At 45.8% G+C, this 25,591-nt stretch overlaps 1 protein-coding gene across 5 annotated transcripts; it reads left to right on the top strand.

Moving 5' to 3' along the window:
• The first annotated feature begins 688 nt into the window (after nt 1-688).
• Nucleotides 689-23,731, top strand: TENT5C (terminal nucleotidyltransferase 5C). 5 transcript variants are annotated; one of them, XR_004260216.1, is made up of 3 exons: nt 788-886; nt 1,582-1,649; nt 1,739-3,152. XR_004260216.1 is itself a non-coding variant. In XM_032249604.1 (3 exons), the coding sequence occupies exon 3, from the start codon at nt 18,219-18,221 to the stop codon at nt 19,392-19,394; it is 1,176 nt and encodes a 391-aa protein (XP_032105495.1). In that variant the 5' UTR covers nt 821-886; nt 1,582-1,738; nt 18,192-18,218; the 3' UTR covers nt 19,395-23,731. The 5 variants fall into 5 exon arrangements, 4 of the variants coding, with proteins under 4 accessions (XP_032105494.1, XP_032105495.1, XP_032105493.1 ...); XM_032249604.1 differs by lacking the exon at nt 1,739-3,152 and adding an exon at nt 18,192-23,731 and having other exon boundaries at nt 821-886; nt 1,582-1,738; XM_032249603.1 differs by lacking the exons at nt 1,582-1,649; nt 1,739-3,152 and adding an exon at nt 18,192-23,731 and having other exon boundaries at nt 689-886.
• The last annotated feature ends 1,860 nt before the right edge of the window (nt 23,732-25,591 follow it).

Raw genomic sequence — 25,591 nt, 5'->3', positions numbered from 1 at the left:
TCAGATTAGTGTCAATTCGGAACCTGGGCTGTAAAGCACTCGCTATGGAATGAATGGATGGTGTCCAGGCCCTGCCTGCATGTTATATAACACACTGGACCAAGTGCCGTGGCGTTCCCAGTGCGGCCGAAGCCGCGGCGGCTACCGACACTGGCGACGCGCTCCCGAGGCCCTTCGTCCCACTGACTGCACACGGGTGGTCCCCGGGGCTCTCTGCCCGACCAGCACGCCTTCACCTTCAGCCAGTTCGCTTGGGGAATCAGAAGGGTGTTCAGGGCCCAGGAACCGCAGTTTTTCCGAGTTCCAAAACACACGCCGGAGGTGGGCGTGGGCGTTACCCGCCACACTCCTGGGGGAGGGAGCACCGGCGCGAAGGTCCCAGAGAAGCGGAAGAAACACCGGCCTGCGAGAGCCAGACAGAGCCGGGAAAGGCCTGGGGGAGACAGCTATGCGGCAGGAACGGCAGAAGAGCGTGCTAAGCAGAAAGAGAGGTGTCCCACTAACTTCGGAGAGAAGGGGGTGTCGACGCGGCCCCTCTGTTGCGCTTGCGCAGTGCTGCGTCCCGGTGCCCCGCCCCTTCCCGCCGTGAGGATTTACTCGTCTCTCGGCAACCATTCACCCGAGGAGCCAATCAGAGGGCAGCGTCCGCCCCGCCCCTGCCGTCAGCGCCGGACGGAGGGGCCCGAGGACGCTGGCTCCGCCCCGCCCCGCCCCTGGCTTCCGCGGGAGGGCGGCTCGGGGGCGGGGACGGAGGCGTGGCCCGCCGTATAAGACCGCAGGGGGCGGCCGCGGGGCGGCTCACTCGGTGCCGCTGCCTGGGGGCTGCAGAGGCCGCGCCTGCCCGCGCCGAGGACCTGCCTCTGTCGCTTCCTCTTCCGTGGCCCAGGTGAGTCCCCGACCCCCTCCTCTAAAGTGCCGGGACGCGGCGGCTGCCTTGTGAGCCGCGAGCTCTTCATTCGCGGGGTCCGCCCCCTCCCGGCAGTGCTCAGGGCTCTGCTCAGCCTGGGGGCAGGTGCGGACACCCGGGGTTCCTGTCGCCCCGCCCCTGGCACCCCAGCCCCAGAGGGCCAGAAGAGACGCTCCGAGAGGGAGCTGCAGCTTTGCGGAGACCCGGGGCTCGGCAAACTCCCGCGGGCTGCGCGCCGGCCGGGCGCAGGCGGGGCGTCCGAAGAGTGTGCGATCGGCGCCTCGCCCCCACCTGGCTGGGACGGCGCCCCCGCCGCCTCCTCCCTTCCTGACTCGCGGTCCTGCGGGTGCGCACGCCTTCGCCGGCCGGCGGAGTGCGAACCCCAGTCCGGCGGTTTCCCTCGGCGCAGTTGGAGGCGCAGCGGTCCCGGGCTGATGCCTGGCCGGGGAGGGGAGGGGCGCTTCCTAGGCTCATTGCCAAGACCCGGGTTTTAAGGAGAAGGGCGGAGGTCCGTAACTTTCCGGCACTCACACCCGACTGTGGACACCATGAGCCGCAAAGGGATCCAAGCCAGTGACTTGTGCGCCGCGGGTCTCTCGGAAACTTCTCGGGAATGCGGTGTCCGTGAAACCTGCCAACTCCCCTTTTGAAAATGAAACTTGCCTACCGCGTAGGTGAAAAGCCGCGGCGAGTGGGTCGACTCGGACGGATAGCGGTGCGGCTGCCCCGGGCGATGTCGCAGGTCGGGGACTCCCTTTGCAAGTGTCGCGAGGCCGGAGGGAGCAGGGTGGGAGGCGAGTCGGAGGAGGGTGACTTTTCTGAAGAATATAGGTTGGTAACCTGCACACCTGAACACGACGCCGGCGGGCGAGAAAACCAGGCAGTGCTACCTCCAAGCAAGGGCGCTCTCCTGGAGAAATGAATGCCTGGCGAGCTTCTGGAGAACCCACTGTCAAGGGCTGAACCCTGTGGGAGGGATAGTGTCAGCTCCCTTCCCTTTGGCTCTTTTTGACAAAAAGGAGGGTGGAGGTAGGCTTCTGCGGGGCTCTAGCCAGTTCCCTGGCTTAATTAAGTAGGGGCCTGCTTCCTATTTAACATTTTTGTTTTCTTACGGAGGTATAAAGCGCATACAAATGAAGTGCTTAAAATGCACTTATAGTAAGAAAACTTTTACAAATACTATGTGTATAATTACTTGTATTGTGACGACTTGGATTTCAGGATACTTTGTAGGTGGGTTAGGAGACTGAACCAGCCCAGGAAATAAAGTTAGGGTGATTTGATTAGATCCTCCTAAAGTACACTCCTAACTGGCCCAGCTGCCCTCTGCTTGCAGGAAGGAGGGTGACCGTTGTTGGCGACAGCAACCTTTCAACGTGAGTAACTTGGCAAGGAAGTGAGGCAGGAAGCAAGTTGGGCAGCCACAAGGGTGGTAGGAGAGCTTACTCAGAATTGTACTGTCTTAAATCCCCAAAGGTATTATTGAGAGTGTGCGACTGGCCACTTTAGGCCCTGCAGTGGAAAAGGGGGAGGGGGTATGGGACTAAAGAATGCTGACTTTTCTCTGGTCTTTTAGGGAAACCTCAGAGCTGTGCTGCAGGGGTTCTGTTCTTTGACATTCTTGTTTGTGAAGATGCAAAATTATCTCTGGAGTCACGCTTAGTTTATTTCAGATAACAAACTTTTTTCTTAAGGTATAGCCATAGCTTTAGAGTACATATATTCTCAACAAACAGTTTTTCGGAAGATTTTGGTATATTGTATATAATTGCTCAGGTACCTATGTGGGGGGGAGGGAGGTCCCGTAACAAAGTTTTTTAAAAAAAAACTGCCAGCAGGCCTCTAAATTGTTAGCAAAACAAAGGTCCCTAATTTCATAAGTAACCTTAGTGAGCACAAAGAACTAACAGCCGTATTCCTTAAACTGTTTTTTCCACAATACCTACCTTGTATCCAGGGATTAAATCCATGTAACTCTGAAGGAAAGGATTTGGCTCTTGGCCTGCTTGTCAGAGTGGTGTGACTTAGTTGTGCACCTGTGGCTGTCCCTACCTGGTTTCTTCTGTTCTACTGTGAGCACAAGTAGCCACCGAAATCTCCCGAGTTCTAGAGGCCCACCCCCACTGACCATATCTCACAGTGCACACATTCAGCTCACATCCACCCGTGTTCAAGGCCCCGGCAGATTATGCACATCTTGCATTACCCGTCAGAGAACAGAGAATTCCTCAGACTTCTGAAAGTCCGAGAAACAGCACAGCAATAAAGATAACTTAAAAGTGGACTGTAGTGCCCTTATTCTCACAGTACCACCAGACACATTTGATAGTAATGTTTAAAACTCCATTAAAGGAAAAACTTTTTTTTTTTTAACTGCTCAAGTACATAGGACCTTGTTTTCATCTTTTGTCTCTGATACGTTGTGTTCATGGTGTTGCCTACCAAAAAATGGCGACCCAAGTGCTCTTGGTGGATGAGTTGAAACTTTTTTTTTTTTTTTTTTCCATTACAGAGAGAAGTCGTAGAAGCCCAAAACTAGTTTCATGAGTTAAGCTAAACTTGTGTTTTGGGGTTTCTTGGTCTCACACCTGTCGCTGGGTGTATCTGCTATTTTGTGTGCATGTGTGTGTGTTTAGGAGTTAAGGAGTAATGTGCAATGTGAGGTTACTTGGGATAAAACATTACTCTGGTTAGATAAGGTCTGTTGCTTTTTGTGTCATTGAGGTAAACAAGGCACTGTAGGGAAATGCTCCCTGCCATCTTGGTGTTTTGACTGTAGTACATTAAATTGGCATAAATTGTATTATAATGAAGCAGACACCTCTGTGTTTAGAGAAGTGTTTATGTGTTTAAAGCTGCTTGGCTACATTAGTACTGCTGATTTCTTGTGGTCTTTTCAGGCCATAAGGTCTCAAACATTTTTACCCTTTCACTGCAGGCATTATAAAGAAACTTATATTTGGAATTCAAATAGTTGAGGGGAAGCATCTTTATATAGCCCAACTAGGTAAGGAAGCCTTACGAATTGCTTAGGATTAACAGATTTTGTACAGCTGGCCCCTGTAGTCTCTTCTAGAACTGTTTGAGAACTTCCTGAAACAACAAGCAACTCTCCATGTAGGATGTTTTTTAGTCTCAGAACCTGAGATGAAAGTCTTGGGGTCTTGGTCACAAAACTGCATGGAGTGTTGCTTATTTCTTGGATAACTGGGATTGAGTCAGCAAGTAGTTAATTGCTTCCCAGGCAGTAGTTAGTGGCAGGTGCTGAGGACATGGAGGGAATGGTGTTTGGAAATGCCTCTGGAAGACTTCTGGATGCGAGAGGAGCTGAGCTGGCTGTAAGATGCACTCGAGGCACTCTGATTTCTCTCATTAGTCTCAGCCGCTGGCATATGAGCACCAGCAAGCGGGATCTGTGCTCACTGCTGACTCCCCAGTGCCTGCTTATAGTGCGGGCCTGGCATACAGAAAGTGTTTTATCATTTGGATACCTGTTTGGTGGCTTGCAAAGAGGGAGGCGTACTTGCAGTGGGTGTTCTGGTGCGGCGAGGCAGGCAGGCCGGTGGCGGAGTCCTCTTTTAAGTAGAGGCCACAGGGGTATAGGTTTGGAGCTGAGGGCCAGTGACTGCTAATTGACCAGCAGCTGAAACTCCTGAAGCTGAGCTCCAGACCCACTGTCTTAAGCACTTCCTATCCTTCCCCCACCTCCCTGACACCAGCCTCACGTGGCTCACTCAGCCTTTTCTCTCTCTGTTCACTCACTTGCTAGTTCTGCTGATTGTTTCTCTTTTTTATTGTTTCCCACTGTCATCACTGCCCTGGTTTAGGGGCCAGTAGACAGCAACTTGATGAGGGCAGTGAATGCGTTGCCTCCCTGCCTCTGGCCAGTTCAGCAGCCCATGCTTCTGAAACTCATCCAAGTGCACAGGACGGCCCGTACCTCTGGAAGCTGAGCCTCCTCTTCAAGACCATGCCTGACTCTTTACTCTTGAACCCCCCATTGCAGAGCCTCCCTAACTGCTTTTCTTTGCTTTATGGAACACATACTCAAATATCTGCACAAAGGAATGCTACTCCTTTCTCACCAAACTTTGAATCCACAGGCTTCCAACTGACGTTATCCCGTCTGAGGACCCCCTCATTTCACACCTTGCTTCATTAACGCTTTCTTACAGTTCTGCCTTCTACCTTCTTTTCTGGTTCTTAAATTTTTATCTTTGATTGGATAAGCACAAAAGCCCCATAATGTTACCATACTTAGCCTCCTATAAAAACACTTTCACAGAAACTTACCCATGAGCCTGGAACTGCCCACACCCTCTCATGTTGCCATAAGCCTCTCAACTTGCTTAGCCCTTACGGAGATTGAAGAGGGAATCCTCCACCTTGCCTGACTGCCTTCCCCTGATCCCCAAACGCACTCCGTCCATGGCTGCCCTCTGCTTGTCGTAGTTAGAGATGGGCATTTGGATCTCCACAGCTAGCCAGTGCCATGTGGACTTGGGCGGTTTCAATGGCCATTGCTGTGGAATAACCGCAGTACGGCGGTGGCAGAAAGGGGACTGACCAGAAGCAGAGATGACGCGTACACTCATCGAGTGCCTGATCTGTGTCTGGAGACTTGCCCACAGCTGCTCAGCTACAACTAGCGCTGCTGCTATCTCCTGTGTCCAGGCTGTTTGTCATCTTTTTACCTCCTCTCCGCTTCTGGGTCTGACTTTAGCTGTGGGGGAGACCTGGGCTCTGGTCCTGGCAGAGCCTTTACCTCTTCAGGCTTCAGCGTCTTCATTATCGTAAGGACAATAAATTAGATCAGTGCGCTCCAGTAAAAATATGAGAGACACGATGAACTTCTCAGTAGTCACATTAAAGAGCAGAAGTAGGTGAAATTTGGTCAGGGGCAGTGACTCACTCCTGTAATCTCGGGACTTTGGGAGGCTGAGGCAGGAGGACCCCTTGAGCCCAGGAGTTCAAGACCAGCCTGTATGACACTGCAAGACCCCATCTATATAAATTTCTTTTTTTAAAAATTATACTTTAAGTTCTGGGGTACATGTGCAGAACATGCAGGTTTGTTACATAGTTAAACACGTGCCATGGTGATGCGCTGCATCCATCACCCTGCCATCTACATGAGATTTTTCTCCTAATGCTATCCCTCCCCTAGCCTCCCCCACCCCACAAGCCCAGGTATGTGATATTCCCCTCCCTGTGTCCATGTGTTCTCATTGTTCATCTCCTACTTAACGAGTGAGAACATGCAGTGTTCTGGTTTTTCTGTTCCCATGTCAGTTTGCTGAGAATGATGGTTTCCAGCTTCGTCCCTGTCCCTGTTAAGGATGCGAACTCATCCTTTTTTATGGCTGCATAGTATTCCATGGTGTATATGTGCCACATTTTCTTTATCCAGTCTATCATCGATGGGCATTTGGGTTGGTTCCAAGTCTTTGCTATTGTGAACAGTGCCACTGGGTGTAGTGATCCCAGCTACTTAGGAGGCCGAGGCAGGGGAGTTGCTTGAGCCCAGGAGATCAAGGCTGCAGTGAGCCATGATCTCACCACTGCACGCCAGCCTTGGCAATAGGGTGAGACCCTGTCTCAAAAAAAGTGAAATTCATTTAAATAAGTCTATTTGATCTACTTTATCAAATTTTATCATTTCGATATATGATCAGTAGAATCAATATAAAATATATAATCGATATAAAAAATCTAAATGAGATAGTTTACATTCCTTTTATCATATCGCACCTTTGGTATCCAGGATGTGTTTTTGCACTGACAGCGGTGCCTACTGTATTGGGAAGCACAGCTCTAGCAAAAATGTTTCACTCTGAAATTCTCATTCTTCACGTGTGGGAGGCAAGAGTTAACCCAAAGTTATAGAAGGAGAAGCTCTACAGCGGTAGGGTTCTTTGTCTCTTTCTTTCTGGTGTATCACAAGCTCTTGGAGCAGTGCTTAAAACACAGGCAGGCACATTTTTGAAAGAGTGAAAGTCAGTTACAGCTAACTTACTGACAGTTATTCACCCTGTGCGTCAGACGACGCTAAAACATGTGGTGTTTGATTCGTAGCCTGGTGCTCATTCTTTTGTTTTCTTATGGCTTCTTAGAGAATAATAAGGCAATAGGATTTCAAGGAGCTGCTGCTAAAATATTCTGAGACTCGCAGGGGACCAGGACTCAGTTTATCAGCAATTAAATTTTATTAACAATTAAAATTTGAGTGAAATTGCAAGAGGAAGTCACTTTCAAGTCAAAGGTGTTTGAGCTGTCTAGTGGCAGCACATTAATTACTTGATAAGTGCTAAATATGGGGAGGAGGTCTGGAACCTGCAACTCGAATGCTGACTCCTCAAGAAAGGACCCATACAAAACAAAAACCCGGACGGAACTGTGCACGTAGTTGGCATCTGCTCCGAAATGGAGGTCTGCTCACACTTAGACACTTGTGAATGGAGTGTGTTTATGTGTCTAATGTATGATAAGGGTGGCATTTGAGGAACTAACAGTTGCTTGTCCCTTTCCTGATAAGGCCCAGGCAGGGAAACTGCTAGTGATTAGACAGGACTTTTTAGCTGACTGAGATCTTCCTTTTGGACAACTGTTTAAAGCTCTAGGCTGGAGAGTTAGATGGTAAAGTCGCCTGTGGAAGCAGCCTGTGAAGAAACCCAGAGGCTGTCAGCTCTTAAACCCTGTGGATCGTGTGTAAACGGAGTCATTCTTACAGTAAGCAGTCTCCTCCTTAGGAATCATTCTCATTTTTCTCAGTCTACGCAATCTCTAAAAGAGAAAGGCAGGTTCTCTTCGGGAACCTCTTTAAATGAATTCAGACCAGGAACACCTCTGATTTAGGAAGAAGCATTTGATGGTGGGGAGGTGGTTACCAAGTAGCAGCAGGATTATTTCCATTTCAAGTTATGTATGTAGCACTTAATGCTGACACTTTGGAAAAAAATCAAGGCTTTTATGCCCAGCCTTCATCTGAAGAAGTCTGTGTCCCGACCTTGTTAATATTTCCATTTGCAACCACGTCACAGTATTCCTTTCAACACTGGAACTTGTGTGGCATCCCTGTTGCCATATCTGGGCCAATGTTTTGATTCTGTTTGCTGTTTTGCAGCCACAGCATTCGTTCTTCCAGCGTTATCTCTCCACCCACACTTGCTTAAGCATCCTATTTTCAAAGGTGGGAAAGAGCTTTCTGTTTGGAGTTGTCATTGTGTGGGTGTCTGTGGACGGAGCCCAGTGACAACCATTCAGACTGTGTGTTGGCTTCTCACTTCTCAGTGGGAAGTGGGAATTTATGGAGGCCCCTTAGACCCTAACAGCCGAGATCACAGCCTGGTTCTGTGGCCTGCCTGGGTTTCAGTCCAGGGCTGCTTTCCACAGCTCATGCTGCGTCCCAGTTGCTGTGGGAATCTAACCAAATTTTTTTGACTCTAGTAAACATCATTGGTAAGTGGCTGGAGGATGATGATAGCCTTGAGAAAATAGAATGAGAGACTGGCTGAACGCGATGGAGCTGAGAGTGAGAGAGACCAACTGTGGAGTTCAGGGCGTCACTGACTTAGACGTGTATTCTGTGGGCACAGCTCTGTGGTCGGGGGCAGTTACTTCTCTGAACTCAGGCAGAATGTGATGTGGGCATTTAAGTGGGCAACTGTGAAAATAACATCTTGGAAAAATAGCGAACATAGGATATATTTTATTGGCCTTTCAAAAAGCAAAGCATTATTTTATCTGGTGTTATTGCTTCAGGCCATTCATAATCTAAGCTCCTTTCTATGTACCTGAAACATCCAGTGTCTGTTATCTGTAACTTTCATGTGTTGGGGCTGTGGAGGAGTCTTCAGAATGTGCCCCCCTCCCTAGTTGGGGGGTCTGGCGCTAGGGAGGAGCCGGCAGACAAAAGCCTTCCTCAGGCTGCCCCCAAACCCTTCCTAGATAACTTCTGGTCTTCATCCTCGAGGCCAAGGAATTCAAGGAGTAAGGGAGGATTTTTTTTTTTTTTTTTTTTCTCAGAAGACCATATTCGCGTTAAGCCTAGTTTTTCTCCTTTCTGCACATGCCAAGCAAAATGACCAAGGTCTATGGTCATTCAAAGCAGCTGGCTCTTTTCTGATGGGTGAAAGAATCTCAAGGTTCAAACAACATGCAGGTGGGAGAAGTGACAGGTGTCCAGTCTGAGGCTCCGCATTCATGAGGTCCTGTGTCGCCTCCAGACTTTCTGCTTTGCAGTTTTGTTCCAGCTCTCCTTCCTGGGCTAGCCCTTTAAGTCCTGGTCACTCCCTGCAAATTTATCAACCATTTCTCTGTAGCTCCAGTTGGGTTATTGGCTTCTTTGATCTCAGAAGGTTGCCGTCTTGACTGTAGCGAGTGTCCTGTCTGTTGCTTCATCAGCCTATCAACACTCTGATCTCCCAGCCATCAGAGCGAGTCTCAGTAATGGTTCCTTTAGTCCATGAGCAAAAAAAAAAACCAGCATGCCTTAGTTTTCTGGATCAGGACAGCCCATTCCTAACAATCTCCTTCTTGCGCCATTAATTTTTTCTCTTATTACTAGTTCAGCAAGCTGACTGTCCCAGCACCTTCCAATCTCGGGTTCTCTCTCTCTCTCCTGGACTTGGTTTCTGTTTATTTGTTTGTTTTTTTGAGACAGAGTTTCACTCTTGTTACCCAGGCTGGAGTGCAATGGTGGGATCTTGGCTCACCACAACCTCCGCCTCCTGGGTTCAAGCAATTCTCCTGCCTCAGCCTCTCGAGTAGCTGGGACTACAGGCGCACGCCACCATGCCCAGCTAATGTTTTGTATTTTTAGTAGAGACGGGGTTTCACCATGTTGACCAGGGTGGTCTCAATCTCTTGACTTTATGATCCACCCGCCTCGGCCGGACTTGGTTTCTCCAAAACCACTGCTCTGCAACTTAGCCAGCATCTTGGAGCTCCCTGGGAAGTTAGGGCCCTAGGCCTTCATCTCCTAGCCATTGCTCCTTTAAAACAAATGTTAGCATAACGATTAGCATTTCTACACTTAACCATGTTCAGCTCTGCTGGCTCCAGCTCCAGCTTGGAGTTTCTGTGCTGACAGTTGTTAGATGTTTCAGTTCTAAATCCTTCTCCCTCGCTCTCAGCGTTTGCAATCTGGCCTTACCTCACTCAGGTGGCCTTGGCATGTCTAGTCAAACTTCTTTCCTGCCATCTTATTTTTTTAAAAATCGTTATACCTTCCTTCCTTTTCTTTCTGCTTAACTGCGATCGCCTTCCCCTGACCACCTAAGCCCAACCAGTTCCTCGTCAAACTCCCGCCCCACCAAAGCTATCCACCTTTTAGGAGGACTCTTAAATTATATTTCTGCTACTCACCAGCAGTGTATCCTTGGACAGTTTACAATTTTCACATACTCTTTGTTCTCCAGTTTTCCCGTGGGGGACTGGGGGGAATGGTATCTCTTTTATAGGGTTGTTAGAGGAATCAAATGATTGATCCATATACGGCCCTGAAAACACTGTTTTGCTGCTCACTTGTGATGTTGTAAAATAGTTTGGGGGCTCATTAGGGCACTGGCTAAACATCTAGTCACATTTGGTGTCTCCTGGCCATGGCCTTGGCTGCTGCTATATGAAGAGCCCTTGGAGGGCTCTGCATGTATTAGTACCTGCCAGGGAAAGGGTGTGGGCAGAACTGGACGTTCATGCTATGAAACAATCGATGTGCACCCGTACTGAGAAGTGGGATTTCCCATACACTGTGGCAAGCCATTATCTTCCTTGGTGTCTCTCTGCGGGGCTCCTCTAAGCCACCTGACACCTTTTGCTTAACTGGAACCTGCACAAAAGCAGAGAGTAAAGGCTGACTCCAGCTTTCTGTTCTCTATGATATATATGGTGAGGACGGGGGGGCAATGGAAAGATGAGGTCTCACGATTACATAGTGACCAGAAGCTTGCTTTGTCCTTTTTTGGGAGGACAAATAACATCTATTTTAGAAAAGATCACTTTAGCGGCTGCAAGAACTGGTGAGCCCAGTGCACGTGTGGGCTGTGACATGTGCTTGTCGGTCTTCACCTCCCAGCCCACGTGGCAGATCTTGAGCTTGGTGGAGGGGGTCACCGGTTACCAGACTTAAGACACTAGTCCTGCATTTGAAGACCTGTGGTCAGTTTGCGCAACCTTTTCTGAACCTTAAAACTTAACTTGTGAAAAAGGGACTTTCGTAGCTTCCTTAGAGTGTGAGGATTAGATGGAAATTGAAGTGAAGGGGCTCATACTAGGTACTATTTCACTTGCTTCGACACTCACCTCTACACCCTTCATTTCACAAGCAAATAAGAAATAATCTCAGAGTTGTGGTTCTCATTCACTTGTCTTGCTAAGGGAAGAAGTGGGATAGGATAGTATGAAGTGTATTGCCACCACTTTTACTTCTGCTTAAATTCCCTAGGTTTTCATATGTAATGGAATGGTGTCTTTTTGTCTCAAGTGCCCTCTTGTGCATGGGGGAGGAGTTTGTGTGGAAGATGTGTGGGAAGAGCCACAGGTGCACGGGTCCCCTGTTGGCCAGGAGCCAGGGCTGGCAGGTGTCTTGGTTCCATGTACACACTTCTCTTGGAGTCTGTCACCAAGCTTGGTCCATTGCCCAAGATTCCAGCTCTTACCCTGGGTTAGAAAGTTTTACTGGGAAGAACCACATGTTTGAGGTAACATCCAGAAACAGTGAAAGAGAATTTGTTATCAAAGGAATGAAGTGTGTTTGATTTTCTTTTGTTATTCATAAACCCACAGGAGGTTCATTAGAAGGTAATGCTTAGTGGCCTCTGGACTGCTGAGAGCCTCAGTTCAAGCCTTGCATTTTCCCGAAATTTTCCAGACAATCACTTCCATAGTTTTCATGTTAAAGATCACAGACCTAGGGTTAAATATATTCAGTCCTTAACTTGATAGAAGTATGTCTCCGCACATACCAAGAACCCTGTGGACGGTTTCTACATCTAATGCCAGGCACAAAATAAGAATTAATGTTGCTTTGACCAAAGACCTGTGTGCAAGTGTAATAAATGCTCGCAGTTCCCTCCCCACCCCCAGCTCGTGCACCTGCCTCTCCTGCTTGCCCACCTTGGGTCCCTCACACTTTCATCATGTTTCTGGAGTTCATTGGCTAGTCCAGAGAAGCAGGATTAGAAATAGTTTTCTTCCCCCCCGTTTAGTGCTCAGACGTACATTTTCTGACCAACCTGCTTTGAGCAGCTCTGCCCTGGACAGTGGGAAATTAGATTAGACCTCAGACTGTTTCTCAGGGACCTTGGTTTAACCTTCTGGCCTAGTTCGCCTTTTCTTCTTTTGCTGCCATCTCTGCAAACCTCTTTTTTTCCCCCTTCAGTGTGTGTATATTAGCTAACAGAGGTTAGATAACAGAAGAAAATGGAGTTCAAAAGTACCTGAGAAAGTTGGTCATCTTGATTTGCCAAAAAAATAAACCCTTAATTCTCAAATCTGTAGGAAAAAAAGTATGGTTTTTACCTTTCCCCACTTCTAGTGTGCAAAATACAACGAATCTGTTTCTCAAACAGTAAAAGGGAAATTCACTTTAGTTTGAATTTACTAGGCTTCAAATTAATTTGTTCTCTATTTTGCTAATTCTGCTAACTAGAATTTCCCTTTAACCAGGGCCTTTCATGAATTGGGAATGTGTGTCCCACGTGATTCTTTTATATGGGGATTATTTCAGTGTTGATTTAACGTGGTTAATTAAAACTAAAACTGTTGGACTAAGCACTGATGTGTTATCTAACTGAGAGCCTATGACTTGGGTTTATTCTAGTAATAGCAATGTTTGTCTAAGTAACTTAAAAACGAACTTTTGGTATTTGAAATTGGATGAGGGACAATGAAGAATCCCCTTTCTAATAGGCACAAGTGACTTATTTTATGCTCTTGTAATGAGCTAAGCACTCATTGTGAACCCAGCCTAAATTTGTGTCTTTGATGGCTTAAGCTCCCCTATGTGTAAATCATGGTAAATTGGGAGAGTGATAAACTACACCATAGACTTGGCGTTTGTCATGTCCCACAGTGTGCTTTACACAGACTTTTGCCCCCAGAATTTAGCTCCAATATTCATATATGTATGAGAAGAAGTTGGCATGGAAGATGTTAACCACAGGCGTATTGTATTTATGAAAAAGTATTAAAAGTTTTTGTAACTGTAGCTAGTAACCAACTTAACAGCATCACAAGGGTAGTTACATGTTTGAAATGAGAAGTAGCAATTTTGTGACGCAGAATTTTTTTTGTTGTTGTTGTTAACAGAATGAGAGGAGGGGATCAATTTGCATTACTTAGAGAGCTTTTTAATGAACATCTTCTTTTAAAAAGTATGAGTAGAAACTTGACTGAAAGGCAGTCTAGAGAAAAAAGTCTCTCTTCCCCTGTTCGTCCCCTTATCTGTAGAGATGAGCATTTATGGCTTGGAGAGGAAGCTTCCAAGTGTATTTAATTTGGCACATGCATGTGGGAATGAGGAATGTAGAGGGAGGGATGGGAAGGAAAAAGGGAATTGAAGACGTTAAATAAGGCAGCAGATGAATAGGAGGCTCCTAAGGGAAAAGCTTTAGGACATGGATCATAAGGTTTTAATTTTCCTTCAACTAATACATATATGGATTCCAAATTCAAAGGGCAGAAAACAAGTTTTCGTCTTCTTTTTTTTTTTTTTTTTTTTTCCGTGGTAAACAATTTATTTTGCTACCTTGGTTGCTTACAGGGGGGAAAAATAAAACGTCATCAGGGAGAAGCACAGATGAATACAGAGATGAAGAAAATTCACAATGGCTAAAACGTTTGTGAGGCAAGCATACTAGGACAAGTTCACCAAAGCAAAGCAATTCACAGCAAAACAAAACATGGGGGGTGGGGGCGGGGGGAAGCCTTGCAGATTTTGTTCTTTGAAAAAAAATAATACTCATGGAAAAGCCTGCAGGAAAATAACAGGAAACTAACCAATTATTACATCAAGCATCTTTAATGGGATGAGCCAAACTGCACATGTTGGGTCTCAAGGACAATGACATTCAAATGTATGGATTCACTCACAGCAAATGCATCAGATGGAAGCACGCAGGCCACTTCTCACGAACTACCAGCACAGACAAAGCGGTGACTCTTGAGGGTCCAACTGAGCAGTATACATCATTAATCCAAGAGAGTGGGTGTATTTCAGACAGGGAAGCAGAGGCAGTCAGGCCATGGGAAAAGATCCTTCTAAGGGTGATGGGTGGGAGTGCCAGCCCTCAGATGAGTGAACTTTGGATCTACTTCCTCCAAACTAGAGGCAGTATTTGGTACAGGCTAAAACTACTACTTGTGTATGTTTCCAGAGACTTTATATGCTTGTATAAGCGTAGACTTTAACAGTGTTGCATTTGGTTTTTCTGTTAATGAGTCTTGATGAGCATTTCAGTCATACAGAAAGAACAGCCACCATTCTTTGAACAACTGCATGCTTTTCTATACTGTTTTATACACACGTCAGATCATTTAACCATCTTCTATTGGTGAATACTTATAGCTTTATAAATAATTCTCCAGTGAATATTTTGTATATACTTGCAACTATACCGTAGGATAAAATTCAAAGTGGACATACCAGAAGTAGAATCCCTATGCCAAAGAGTATATATCCTTAAAATTAAGCGTCTTGTGTCCAGAGAGAGCCCATAAGCGTATACCAAAGGTGTCTGATTCCCACACATCAGACTTACTGATCTTCGTCCATTTGATAGATAAAAATGATACGTCGAGGTTTTAATCTGGCTGTCTCTCAAGTACAGTTGACTGTAATGTGTGTCTGAGAAGTAGCTGTTGTCCTTTGCCCCTTCTCTGTTGGGGTTCTGGTATTTCCAATTTGTTGAAGCTCCTTACTCGTTAAGGAAGTGAGTACTTTGCTTAATGTTACAAATATTTTTCCTAATTTTTCCCTCTGACTTTATGGTGTTTTTGATTATATAGTCAAGTATAGCCATTTTTGAGGGTTTTAGGTTTTGTGTGACTTATAAAACAAAACTACCCACTCAGTGTAAGTATATATAAATGCATTTTTCCCCCCAGTACTCTTAGAGTTTCATGCTTTTACATTTAGTCTTTGATCTGTCCAATCTAGATCTTAGTTTGGCATGAGGTAGGGAGCCCCCTTTTCTTCTTTTTTATAATTTAGGTAACCATCCAGATATGTTTTTCACTTTACTATTCTGAAATGCCTCCTTCAGTTATATACTAAATCCCTTTAAATATTTGATTTTATTTCTAGATTTAAAAAATTTTGTTCCATCGATTTGTGTTTTTGGGCCAATAACATGCTATTTCAATTATTATGGTTTTGTGATATCCATTACAGGCTAGTATATATCATTCCTATTTTTCATAACGTTTTCTGGCTATTTCTGCCTCTCCTATGAACCTTACAAATTCTAAAATAAATTCTAACTTCGAATCTACTAGAAGTTCACATACTTTAAAATAGATAAAAATCTCAACCCTAGATACTTCCACCCACCCCCCCCCAAAAAAAAGACTTGTAGTGTCCAGATTGTCACTAGTGTCAGATGTCCCTCCTCTGATGCTCAGAACCAGCGTTCAAGCATAGGTGTAGTCCTGACTTTAATCCTGTGTGATGTCTTTTTGAACAACTCCTGGAAAAAAGACTTGAATCAAAATGTATTCCAACAGTTATTCTCCTCTGTAACGTTATTGAGGTTCTTCCTGGAGATTTTCTTAAAATTGTTATTTGTATCTCAAGGACTGATTGTGTTACAGCCTCTGGTTGCTGTGTGACTTCTCATGCCTGTGTCATAAAGACTAACCTTGAAAGTACAACAGGTGATACACAGTAGAAAGCAAGTTGTATTTCTTTAGGTAGACCAACATACCTGAAATCTAGAAAACCCATGCCACCAAATCATAGTCTAGCTCTGGTCACAGTAAAACAGCACCATAACTTTATGTAATTATTTGAACTTAATTGTGTAGCTCAGGGGTCCCCAACCACCAGACCATGAACCAAGACCAATCCGTGGCCTGTTAGGAACTGGATGGCACAGCAGGAGCTGAGCGGCAGGTGAGCCAGCATCACCACCAGAGCTCCATCACCTGTCAGATCAGCAGCGCATTAGATGCTCATACGAGTGTGAAGCCTGTTGTGGACTGAGCATGTGATGAGGGATCTAGGCTGTGCCCTCATTATGAGCCTCTTAACTAGATCCTGATGATCTGAGGGTGGAACAGGAAGAGGCTCATCCTGCAACTATCCCCCCCCCCACCACCACCACAGTCCATGGAAAAATCGTCTGCCACAAAACTGGTCCCTGATGCCAGAAAGGTTGGGGATTGCTGGTGTGGTACATACAGTGGACACAAATGTACTGCGTGCTAATCATGAGAGATCACGAAGAACTGCTAAGTGTTTAGAGAGCACGGCAAAAAGAGAACTCTGCTGTCCCCAAAGCTGTCTTGAAACCAAACGTATCACAATTAAACATCATTCATCACAGATTTTGCTTGGGATCCATACCCAGAAGTGCTTTGTAAGATGATCTAGATAGCCTAGGACTTTTTCATGCTGTTCAGAGGCTTGTAAACTTTTGTCTTCCCCTCCATGAGTACCCTGTAGGGAACACTAGAGCACTCATCCCCAGATGGGCCCTGCAGAGCCTGCTGTGATCACATGCTCTGCCCACTGCTTTCTGCCTCCTTGCCCCGACCAAGTGCCCGTGTTGTCTTTCCATTGGCTTGTGTCCCCTCTCCATAAGTGAACTCCTCTGTGGCCTTCCTGTTCACCCCAATCAGGGACACCCTTTCTTCAACTTTTATGTTACATTTTATTTCCCCTATTAGAGTTGTCTACACCACGCAATGCCTTGTATTGATGCCTGTATTTTCACCCCCTTCTTGATGGGAGTGCCTAAAGAGCTCATCTCCATGTGCCCAGCAATGCCCTGACAACCAAGTAACAGCCATAGGGGATCCCTGGCACCAGTGCAGGCCAGAAATCCATGTTGGAACCCCAGGAGAATGCATGCCGATGGGTATTCAAACATAGCAGCTTCCAAACAATGAAAGTGCAGAAGTCATTGGGATGGGTTTTGTGTGTGTCTAGCAAGTCAGAAAGCCAGAAGGGGTGGGAAAACTGTTCACAGTGAAATCTGAGGCCAGCACCTTGACTCTTTGCTTTGGGTTTTATATCCATCTAGCAAATATTCGACTCATGGCTCTACAGGCACCTTGACTTTTTAATAGATGAGTATTTGTTTTTATATATTAGGATTTCCAGGGATCCATTGTGTTTTATTTTTTGATAAGTACAGCATAGCTGAAAATTACTTGGAAAACTCTGTGGTCCTAGCAGATGAAGGGGTGTTTTTCTCCTAGTAATCCGTGCCAACTTTCTTCTCCTTGGGTATCTTAAAGATACCACTTTCAAAGTACACCAGAAGGTGCACACGCCCTGAGGAAGCTGGCCATGTCCCGTGTCAGGCTTCCTTGCCTGGGAAGAGTGGCTCCAGTACATAGGTGCCCTAACCCGTTGTTGACTAGAAATTTTGTCATAAAAACAACTCTTTGGTTCTACCCGAGATGACAGAAGTCCTTGTTAGGAGAGATTTCTCCCATAAATGAAAGGGACATGGGAATTTTGCTTAGGGAACATGTTTTATTCCACTAGAAGGGGTTGGCCTGCCACTTACTGGTGAGGTTGTAGCCCAAAGTTGAGAATCCATCTTCTTGTGAAGTGAGGGAAGTCGTGTGTGTGTGCATGTGTGTGTGCGTGTGTGTGTGTGTGTTGTGTGTCCTCTGTGTGAGCGTTGTAGCCTAGGTGTCAACCAGGTCAAGATGTGGTTAGGCAGCCAAAAAGCTGGAGAGGTACCTAATTCAACTATGGTCCTTTATGGTTCGCTAATGTTCTGTTTTTAGAACATTTGAAGCACACTCCATTTCAGCACGCTCCACCCACACCCAGAAAAAAAACAAGCAAAATGACAAAACCCCAAACAAAGCAAAACTATGAAGTCATCTAAAGCATGATAGAATGTGTTTGCGTGTTTTTGTCCTTTTCTGTGGAGGCAGCTTTTCACATATTTAACTCATTTAGTCCTCAGGGCAACACCTAGCAGCAGGTGCTGTTTATCACCATGTTACAAGAAGGTGTTCAGAGATTAAACAATATCTGAGTTCCTCAAGCTGCTTTGCCATGTAGAAGTAGATCCTAACTCTGTTTCTCACCCCTCACTTTCAGTTTTCACAGCCAGAACATCCCCTGAAGATGGCAGAGGAGAGCAGCTGTACCAGGGACTGCACGTCCTTCAGTGTGCTCAACTGGGATCAGGTTAGCCGGCTGCACGAGGTCCTGACCGAGGTCGTACCTATCCACGGACGAGGCAACTTTCCAACCTTGGACATGACTCTGAAGGACATCGTCCAGACCGTCCGCAGTCAGCTGGAGGAGGCAGGCATCAAAGTGCAGGACGTCCGGCTGAATGGCTCTGCAGCTGGCCACGTTTTGGTCAAAGACAATGGCTTGGGCTGCAAAGACCTGGACCTCATCTTCCATGTGGCCCTTCCAACAGAGGCAGAATTTCAGCTGGTTAGAGATGTGGTTCTGTGTTCCCTTCTGAACTTCCTGCCAGAGGGTGTGAACAAGCTTAAAATCAGTCCAGTCACTCTGAAGGAGGCATACGTGCAGAAGCTAGTGAAGGTTTGCACGGACACTGACCGTTGGAGCCTGATCTCCCTCTCCAACAAGAACGGGAAGAACGTGGAGCTGAAGTTTGTTGACTCCATTCGGCGTCAGTTTGAGTTCAGTGTGGACTCTTTCCAAATCATCCTGGATTCTTTGCTTTTCTTCTATGACTGTTCCAGTAACCCCATCTCTGAGCACTTCCACCCCACCGTGATTGGGGAGAGCATGTACGGGGACTTTGAGGAAGCTTTTGACCATCTGCAGAACAGACTGATCGCCACCAAGAACCCAGAAGAAATCAGAGGCGGGGGACTTCTCAAGTACAGCAACCTTCTTGTGCGGGACTTCAGGCCCACAGACCAGGAAGAAATCAAAACTCTAGAGCGCTACATGTGCTCCAGATTCTTCATCGACTTCCCGGACATCCTTGAACAGCAAAGGAAGTTGGAGACCTACCTTCAGAACCACTTTGCCGAAGAAGAGAGAAGCAAGTATGACTACCTCATGATCCTCCGCAGGGTGGTGAATGAGAGCACCGTGTGTCTCATGGGGCATGAGCGTAGGCAGACCCTGAACCTCATCTCCCTCCTGGCCTTGCGTGTGCTGGCGGAACAAAACATCATCCCCAGTGCCACCAACGTCACCTGTTACTACCAGCCAGCTCCTTACGTCAGTGACGGCAACTTCAGCAGCTACTACGTTGCCCATCCTCCAGTTACCTACAGCCAACCGTACCCTACCTGGCTGCCCTGTAACTAACCTTGAGACCTGAGGGTTTCCACAATGGGAACCCCAGTAGGGCCAGGGCTCTCAGGTAGGGGATTCTCCTTCTAGATGTAGGTGTTTGGCTTTTAAAGGGGAACTCAGCTCTGATTCTGCTTTTTTGTGTGTGTACCCATTGGAATGGGTCTACAGTGTATCATGAGCCAACCCTAAAAGGACCCATATTACAGTGCCACGTTGGAAAATGCTGTAGGAAGCATGACCTATCCACATCTTTCCAAGATAGACACTAACATGTCACGTCCCAAACATTAGCATGTGGGGATTGAGCTCTGTGCAATAACTGAGATTGGGAGAGTCTGGGCAACGCAAGAGAAGTGCTAAGCTACGTGGCTTCTCTCTCGAGCCCCGAATGAATAGGCTGTGTTGGCCCTCACTTGGGATTCTCAGCAGTTATGTGAAAGTTGTGCTGATAACCTCTTCTCTTGTATCAATTTTAGTCAGGCAGAAAATGGTAAACACGAGGGTGCTCTTGTGACTTAATTTTTGTTCAAGGGACTGAATTGCTTATGTTTATTCCCTGTCAGCGGAGCTGAGAATGTCATTCATCAATAAACCAAAGCCAATAGCTGGAGAGTTCAGACCTGGTTGAAAGTGGTTTATGGTTTACATGCCATACTATCCTGAGGAATTGCGAGATATTGCTGAGGGGGAAAAAAAATGACCTTTTCTTGAAATGTAACTTGAAAACAAAATAAAATGTGGAACATAATATTTAAGTAGAATTGTGGTGGTGGTAGTGGGAGGGGCTGATTGTAAGTAGGAAACATGAATGTTCAGTTTTTTTTCTTTAAGAAATTCTTATTAAATGGCTCTCCACCTTTTTTTTTTTTTTTTTTTCTTTTTTCCTCATCAGCTCTTTCATGGCTGACTTTGGTTTTATTCTTTCTAAGACTAAGGATTGCGCTGAGTCCAGAGTCATTGTGGTAACTGACATGAGGGTCTTCCCATGTTTTAATTGGAAACCCATTTTGGTCACATTCCAAGTATGACAAAGCTGTTCTTCTGGAGTACTTTGGCTGTTTTTTGTTTGTGTTCTTCTTGTTTTTTCAAAAATAGTGACTTCCTTCTCTAGGTGTGTTTGACAGCAACTCAATTCAGGAATTTCAGTAGAACTGAGTGACCTGTGGAACTGCTTTAGAACCTAACCTGCTGTCTTCTTGCTGTGTGTGAAGGGAAAGGTAGGAGGGTTAGCATTAAGTCTGGCCTTGTGTGCATTGGAGCTACCAAGGCACTTTGAAATCATTCCAGCATATTTGGGAAGAATTGAGTAAATGAGAATGCTCTTCCTTATTCTGGTAGATTTGACTCATTTATATTCTGCACTTTAGAAGGAAAACAGTGTTAATCTCTAGTTGAAATCGTAGTAAATGAGAGAGTTCTAGGCTACTGTGGCCTTTTCCAGTAGGTTTAGATGAGATTATGTGTTTTGAAATGTTTTGTGGGATCGCTTAGAAAGCATCACGTTAGGGCAGAGACACTCAATATTGCCAGCCAGCTTGGTGTCTAAAATGATTCAATCAAATTTATGCTCCTGATTTTTTTTTTTTTTTCTTCTGTGGCTATAAAAACCCAAAGCCCAGGGTGATTGTTTTCTCCTTGCTTTAAGCAATGAAGTTAACTTAATGCAAAAGAGCTTAGTAGAAAATGAGTGGTTTACCTTTTTCTAAAAGTGTATTTTTCAGGCTGATTCTGGAATGTGATGTCTTGGTCCTCTTAAGCAGACCTGACTGTAACTCAAGGCTTAGCTGGCATCTATGTTATGCTACATTAGGTGACTAGAGGCCACGCACTGTAATCGGCTCCTGTTTCCCTGTGAGCCTTCGTTGTATTTGAATTCACCGGCTTTGAGTCAAGCCCAGTTCTAACTGAGGGGACCCAGTGTGCTTCAGCGTTAAGAGTGGGGCAATGAAGAGTGAATCCCAATAAAGAGTGATCCCAACTTTGAAAACTATCTGGTCATTCATGACCTTAAAAAGCTGCCATTGTGGTCAAATGGCATTTGTTTGCACAAAAATGACAGATGTGTTGAACCAAAGCTTTGAAACATGATGAAGCTGCCAACATAAGCACTTGCTAACAGCAATCAGTATTTCTTTTACTTAGAAGGCTTGGGGACCAGGGTAATGAGGCACCAGATGAAGATAAGATCTGCATCAAGTAATTAAATTTCCATTTTGTCCTTAGGGGTTCTCTCTGCTTATGTTTTTTTCCTATCTGGTAATAGTCCTCTTCTGAGGATGAAAGGAGGCACAGAAGTTGCAAGAAAGACCCAGTCCCTAGTCTTTGCCACCATTGCACCCTGGCGGTCTTGAATTCCCTTCACCTGACCTTTTTAGTCAGCTCAGATCTTTTTGTAGTTTGGGAAATAGACCTGTGTTCTAGAGCTATCAGGGTAAAAAGCTGCACTGACCAAAGCTGTATTTTTAAAACACAACCCCGAGGCTAGAGATGTCTCTACTTGCTCTGTGAGCCTTTTGCCAGCCTCAGAATAGGCCAGGCAACCTTGAATTTCAGGTGCCTGGAAATTCTAGCTGAAACCTGCCTTTCCTAATGCTCACCAGGTACCCTGAACTTGTACTGAGTGCAGTGGTTCTCGTGTGTGTGTGTGTGTGTGTGTGTGTGCGCGCGCGCATGTGTGTGTTGAGTAACATGAAACTCGGCAGCGGCAGAGGGCACTGAAGTTCACATGCCAGTTCTAATCTAAACTTAAGCATCTCTCATTTGCTTCAGGGCTCTGATTTCTGACTGTTTTCTGATGCTTTCGGCATGTCTGCAGCCTGTTCTTCTAGCCCGCTGCCTGGAGTCAGGTTGAGCATCAGTGAGATGAAAACAGCACCTATTCCCCTCACGTTGGCAGAAAAACACACACTGGATTCCTGGCTTGGAGCTCTAGTGTCCTTTTTAAGTCTTACCTTGCCCATCACAGGGTGTTTCCTCATTCAGCAATTTCAATGCTGGAACCTGAACTCTATTACCAACGCCTTCTGATCGGAGTTCCTGATGGGATGCCTATGGGATGTGGCATGGCCCACACCTGGGGGACCTGGCAGATGGGCTGAGTTGGGTAGGGAAGATGATGCTTAGTTAATGACAGATGGTACAGATGTAGTCTGGCATTTCAGTTTGCTTTTTCCAGTTTGATTTTCATTGGGGTTTGAGTCACAGCAAGCTGTGTAAGAACTTGTGTCTTGTGGTGACACATTAATCAATTGTGAAAGCCCTGAATCTGCTGATTCTTCAGCTTCACCTCTGCACTAACCCCTTTATGGTACATTAGGATTTTAACTAGTACTGCATTGTTGACTTTGGGAAAGGGTGCCACTCAAAAGCAACTTCCTAACTTTAGGAATAATTCCTTTGTAGCTTCTTTTCTGGTACTGGTTGGTGCCTTGGATTAGGATGCAGCTATATTCTTAGATCAAATGTTCTAGGGAGCAAAGTAGTTACCCAGTGGTGAGACAAGACCCTGATGCTTACGGGGGCCATTCCTTCCTTGGTGTCTGACTGGAGCTCTGTGCCAGGGAATTCTGTAAGGATCCAGTTTCCAAGGTTAGAGTGATATCCTTAATCTTGCAGAGACTAGAATTTCACAGCTGACTTTGGAACATATTCCAATTCAACCAGTTACAATCAGAGGACCAAGTCAGGGGCGGGGCTGGTGTGTGTTGAGGAGAGGCGTTTTAAAAGATCTGGCAACTTTTCAGGATTCTTTGTGGAAACCTCTAAGGTGAAGATCAGGAAAAGACTGTGTGTCTGTGAGTTCAAGTGCCTAAATCTTGTTTACCTATCACTTTTTTAAAAAATAATTGAAGTGTAAGCTAAATAAAATGCTTGGAGTTTTGCCTGGGCTGGTGAGAGTTGGTGCAAATTCTCCTGTGTGTTTGCGTAGGCAGGTGAAATGACCATCTACTAAAGAGGAAGTAGCTAAATAATACAGATCTGTGGGCGTTTTTTTTTTTTTTTTTTTTTTTTTTAAATCTAAATTTATTTGGTATTTTATTTGAATGGATAAAAATCTAATTTTCCTAAGGCAGCAACTTATTTCTAAATATAGATGAAAAATAGATACCCATTAGACTAAATTGAAAGCTTTTTGTTCTACATTTACATAGCCTTTGAAATATTAATTTCTTAGCAGTCCCTAGGAGGTCTGGGGTTTCCTCTTTGGTAATGGTCACTAACCTTACATGATGCGGATGAAATCACTTGTCAATGCAAAATGTGTTAGAACTTGATAAAATAAAGCTTTGAGTTTGAGAAATAAAGGTATATTTAAAATGGAAATAAAACTTGTGATTCATGCTCATTGATTTGTCTCTCAATGATGAATTCGTTTTAGGTTTCAGGAAACATATCGACTAGAGATATTCCTATCTGTCAACATCAGCCTTGAATGCTTCTCTGAAGGACAGATGCTTGCTTTGGTGGGAGGGCTATGTGGTTAACTTGGAGACCGTAAATCCCTTAATATTTGGGCTCTTTTTCAAGGTGCCTGACAAACTTAAACTAGGCTTGCTTGTTGACCACCTCGCCTTCTAGGTAATACTCATGGCAGATGTAGTCTTGCAATCTGCCTTTGCTGGCAGCTTGTTTAATTTGTGCCCTTAGCTGCTAGCTGTTTCAATAACAACAAAGAAAACAACTTTAGCCATGCATGTACAACTACTCCTGTAGTTTGTTCACGTTTTTAAAGAAGTATAGAAGTGAACAAGTGATACTTGGAGTGACTGATAGATGTTTGAAGGATATAAAAAGATGCTGTAGACTTTGGTTAGCAACCTTCCTCCTCATTCCTTTGATCTAATTCACAACAACCCCTGCCCACCCCAATTCCTGCTGCTTCCATGGTGTCCCTTCTGTGTAGAATTTCTTTGAACTCCTCTGGTGCTCTCCTAACTGTCCTCATGAAACTTACATCTTTGGCTGTATGTCAAATCTCTTGCCTCTACCTGTCCCTGCTCCCGCTTAAACATTTCGGTCAAGGACGCACATGCTCTGGAGTCTGGTAGATGTGGAGTCCTTCCCGATCACGTCTTCTGCATGTTGACTCAATAAGCCACCCTTGCTCCTCTCAAGCCCTGACTGCCAGCTCACACTACCCATGTGGCCTCTGGACTCCTTCCTTCACTGCCCGTCCACATCCACATCAGTGGCCTCTTTAGTTTTATGGTGGACTACCTTTGTTCTAGTCATCTACTCGCATCGGTTAGACACTGTCTAGATCTGGAAGTGCTCATGAAGGTTGGAGTGTGACATTCTTCTCTTTTCACCTCAAGAATGGGGATCACTGAAGAGCAGTTTTCTGATCTTAGGTTTGCCCGTCAGCCATCCCCAGGATCCTCTTCCTCCTCATTTTTACTGCGTGTAGCTTCTGAAATGTTTCTTGACTCTGCCCTCTTGGTTGCTTTCAGCTCTTGCTTGGGCTATTTCATGAGTCTTCTCACTTGCCTCTCTTTTTCTTGACTCTTTGAAGGGGTCTTTCTAAAACAGATGTGCCTGGACCCCTCCCATACATTAAAACCTGCTTAAGACCCTTCTGTGCAAGAGCAGATGTCTGGAGCCCTTGACAGCTAGCTAGCCCTAGTCTCCCTTCCTATCCTTTGACCTACTGTGCTAAGCTGGCCTACTTGGACTTCTGGAGCACACAGCTTCTTCCAGGCACCTGACCCCACAGCAGGCTTCTAAAATCTCAGCCAAATGTCACCCCCGTCCTCACCTTCTCTGGCTTACCAGGCCCTATGCCTGCCACCTCCCCCTTCCTGCTCTATGTATGTCCTTGCTGGGTTGCATCAGCTCTTCACCCACATTGTGAACGCCTGAATGCTTCTTCTCTGCCCACTTTTCATGTCACTGGCATAGATTTGGTGCTTTGAACTGGATAGGTTTTTCCCTGGAAGACTTGTCCTTGGGCCCCTGGCCACTTGGAGGCTGAATCCTGGATATTTACCTGAATGTGTCGTAATGCCTTATTTTGGTGCCAGAAACCATTTCAGTCCCAGACGTTGTCCAGACCAATACTTATGTGCAGGACAACTTGCGTGGGACGTGCTGGTGCTCAGCTTCCTGGAATGCGCGGTCATGTCCTGGACACTAACACAATTGAACAGAAGCTGTTGGCCCCCTGAGCAAGGTCTGTTCTAAGGGTTGCAGTCTTCACACTCAGTGGTATT

Source organism: Sapajus apella, unplaced genomic scaffold (assembly GCF_009761245.1).
Source record: "Sapajus apella isolate SASKATOON/1434 unplaced genomic scaffold, GSC_monkey_1.0 scaffold69, whole genome shotgun sequence".
Lineage (NCBI taxonomy): Eukaryota > Metazoa > Chordata > Mammalia > Primates > Cebidae > Sapajus > Sapajus apella.
Note: the sequence above shows the minus strand (reverse complement) of the source record. Positions and strands in the feature narration are given on the sequence as shown.

Coding starts and splice junctions, on each gene's coding strand:
- TENT5C (XM_032249602.1), top strand. CDS start 7,541: ATGGTAAAGTCGCCTGTGGAAGCAGCCTGTGAAGAAACCCAGAGGCTG. Junction 7,637..18,191: donor TAAACGGAGTCATTCTTACA/GTAAGCAGTCTC, acceptor CCTCACTTTCAG/TTTTCACAGCCAGAACATCC.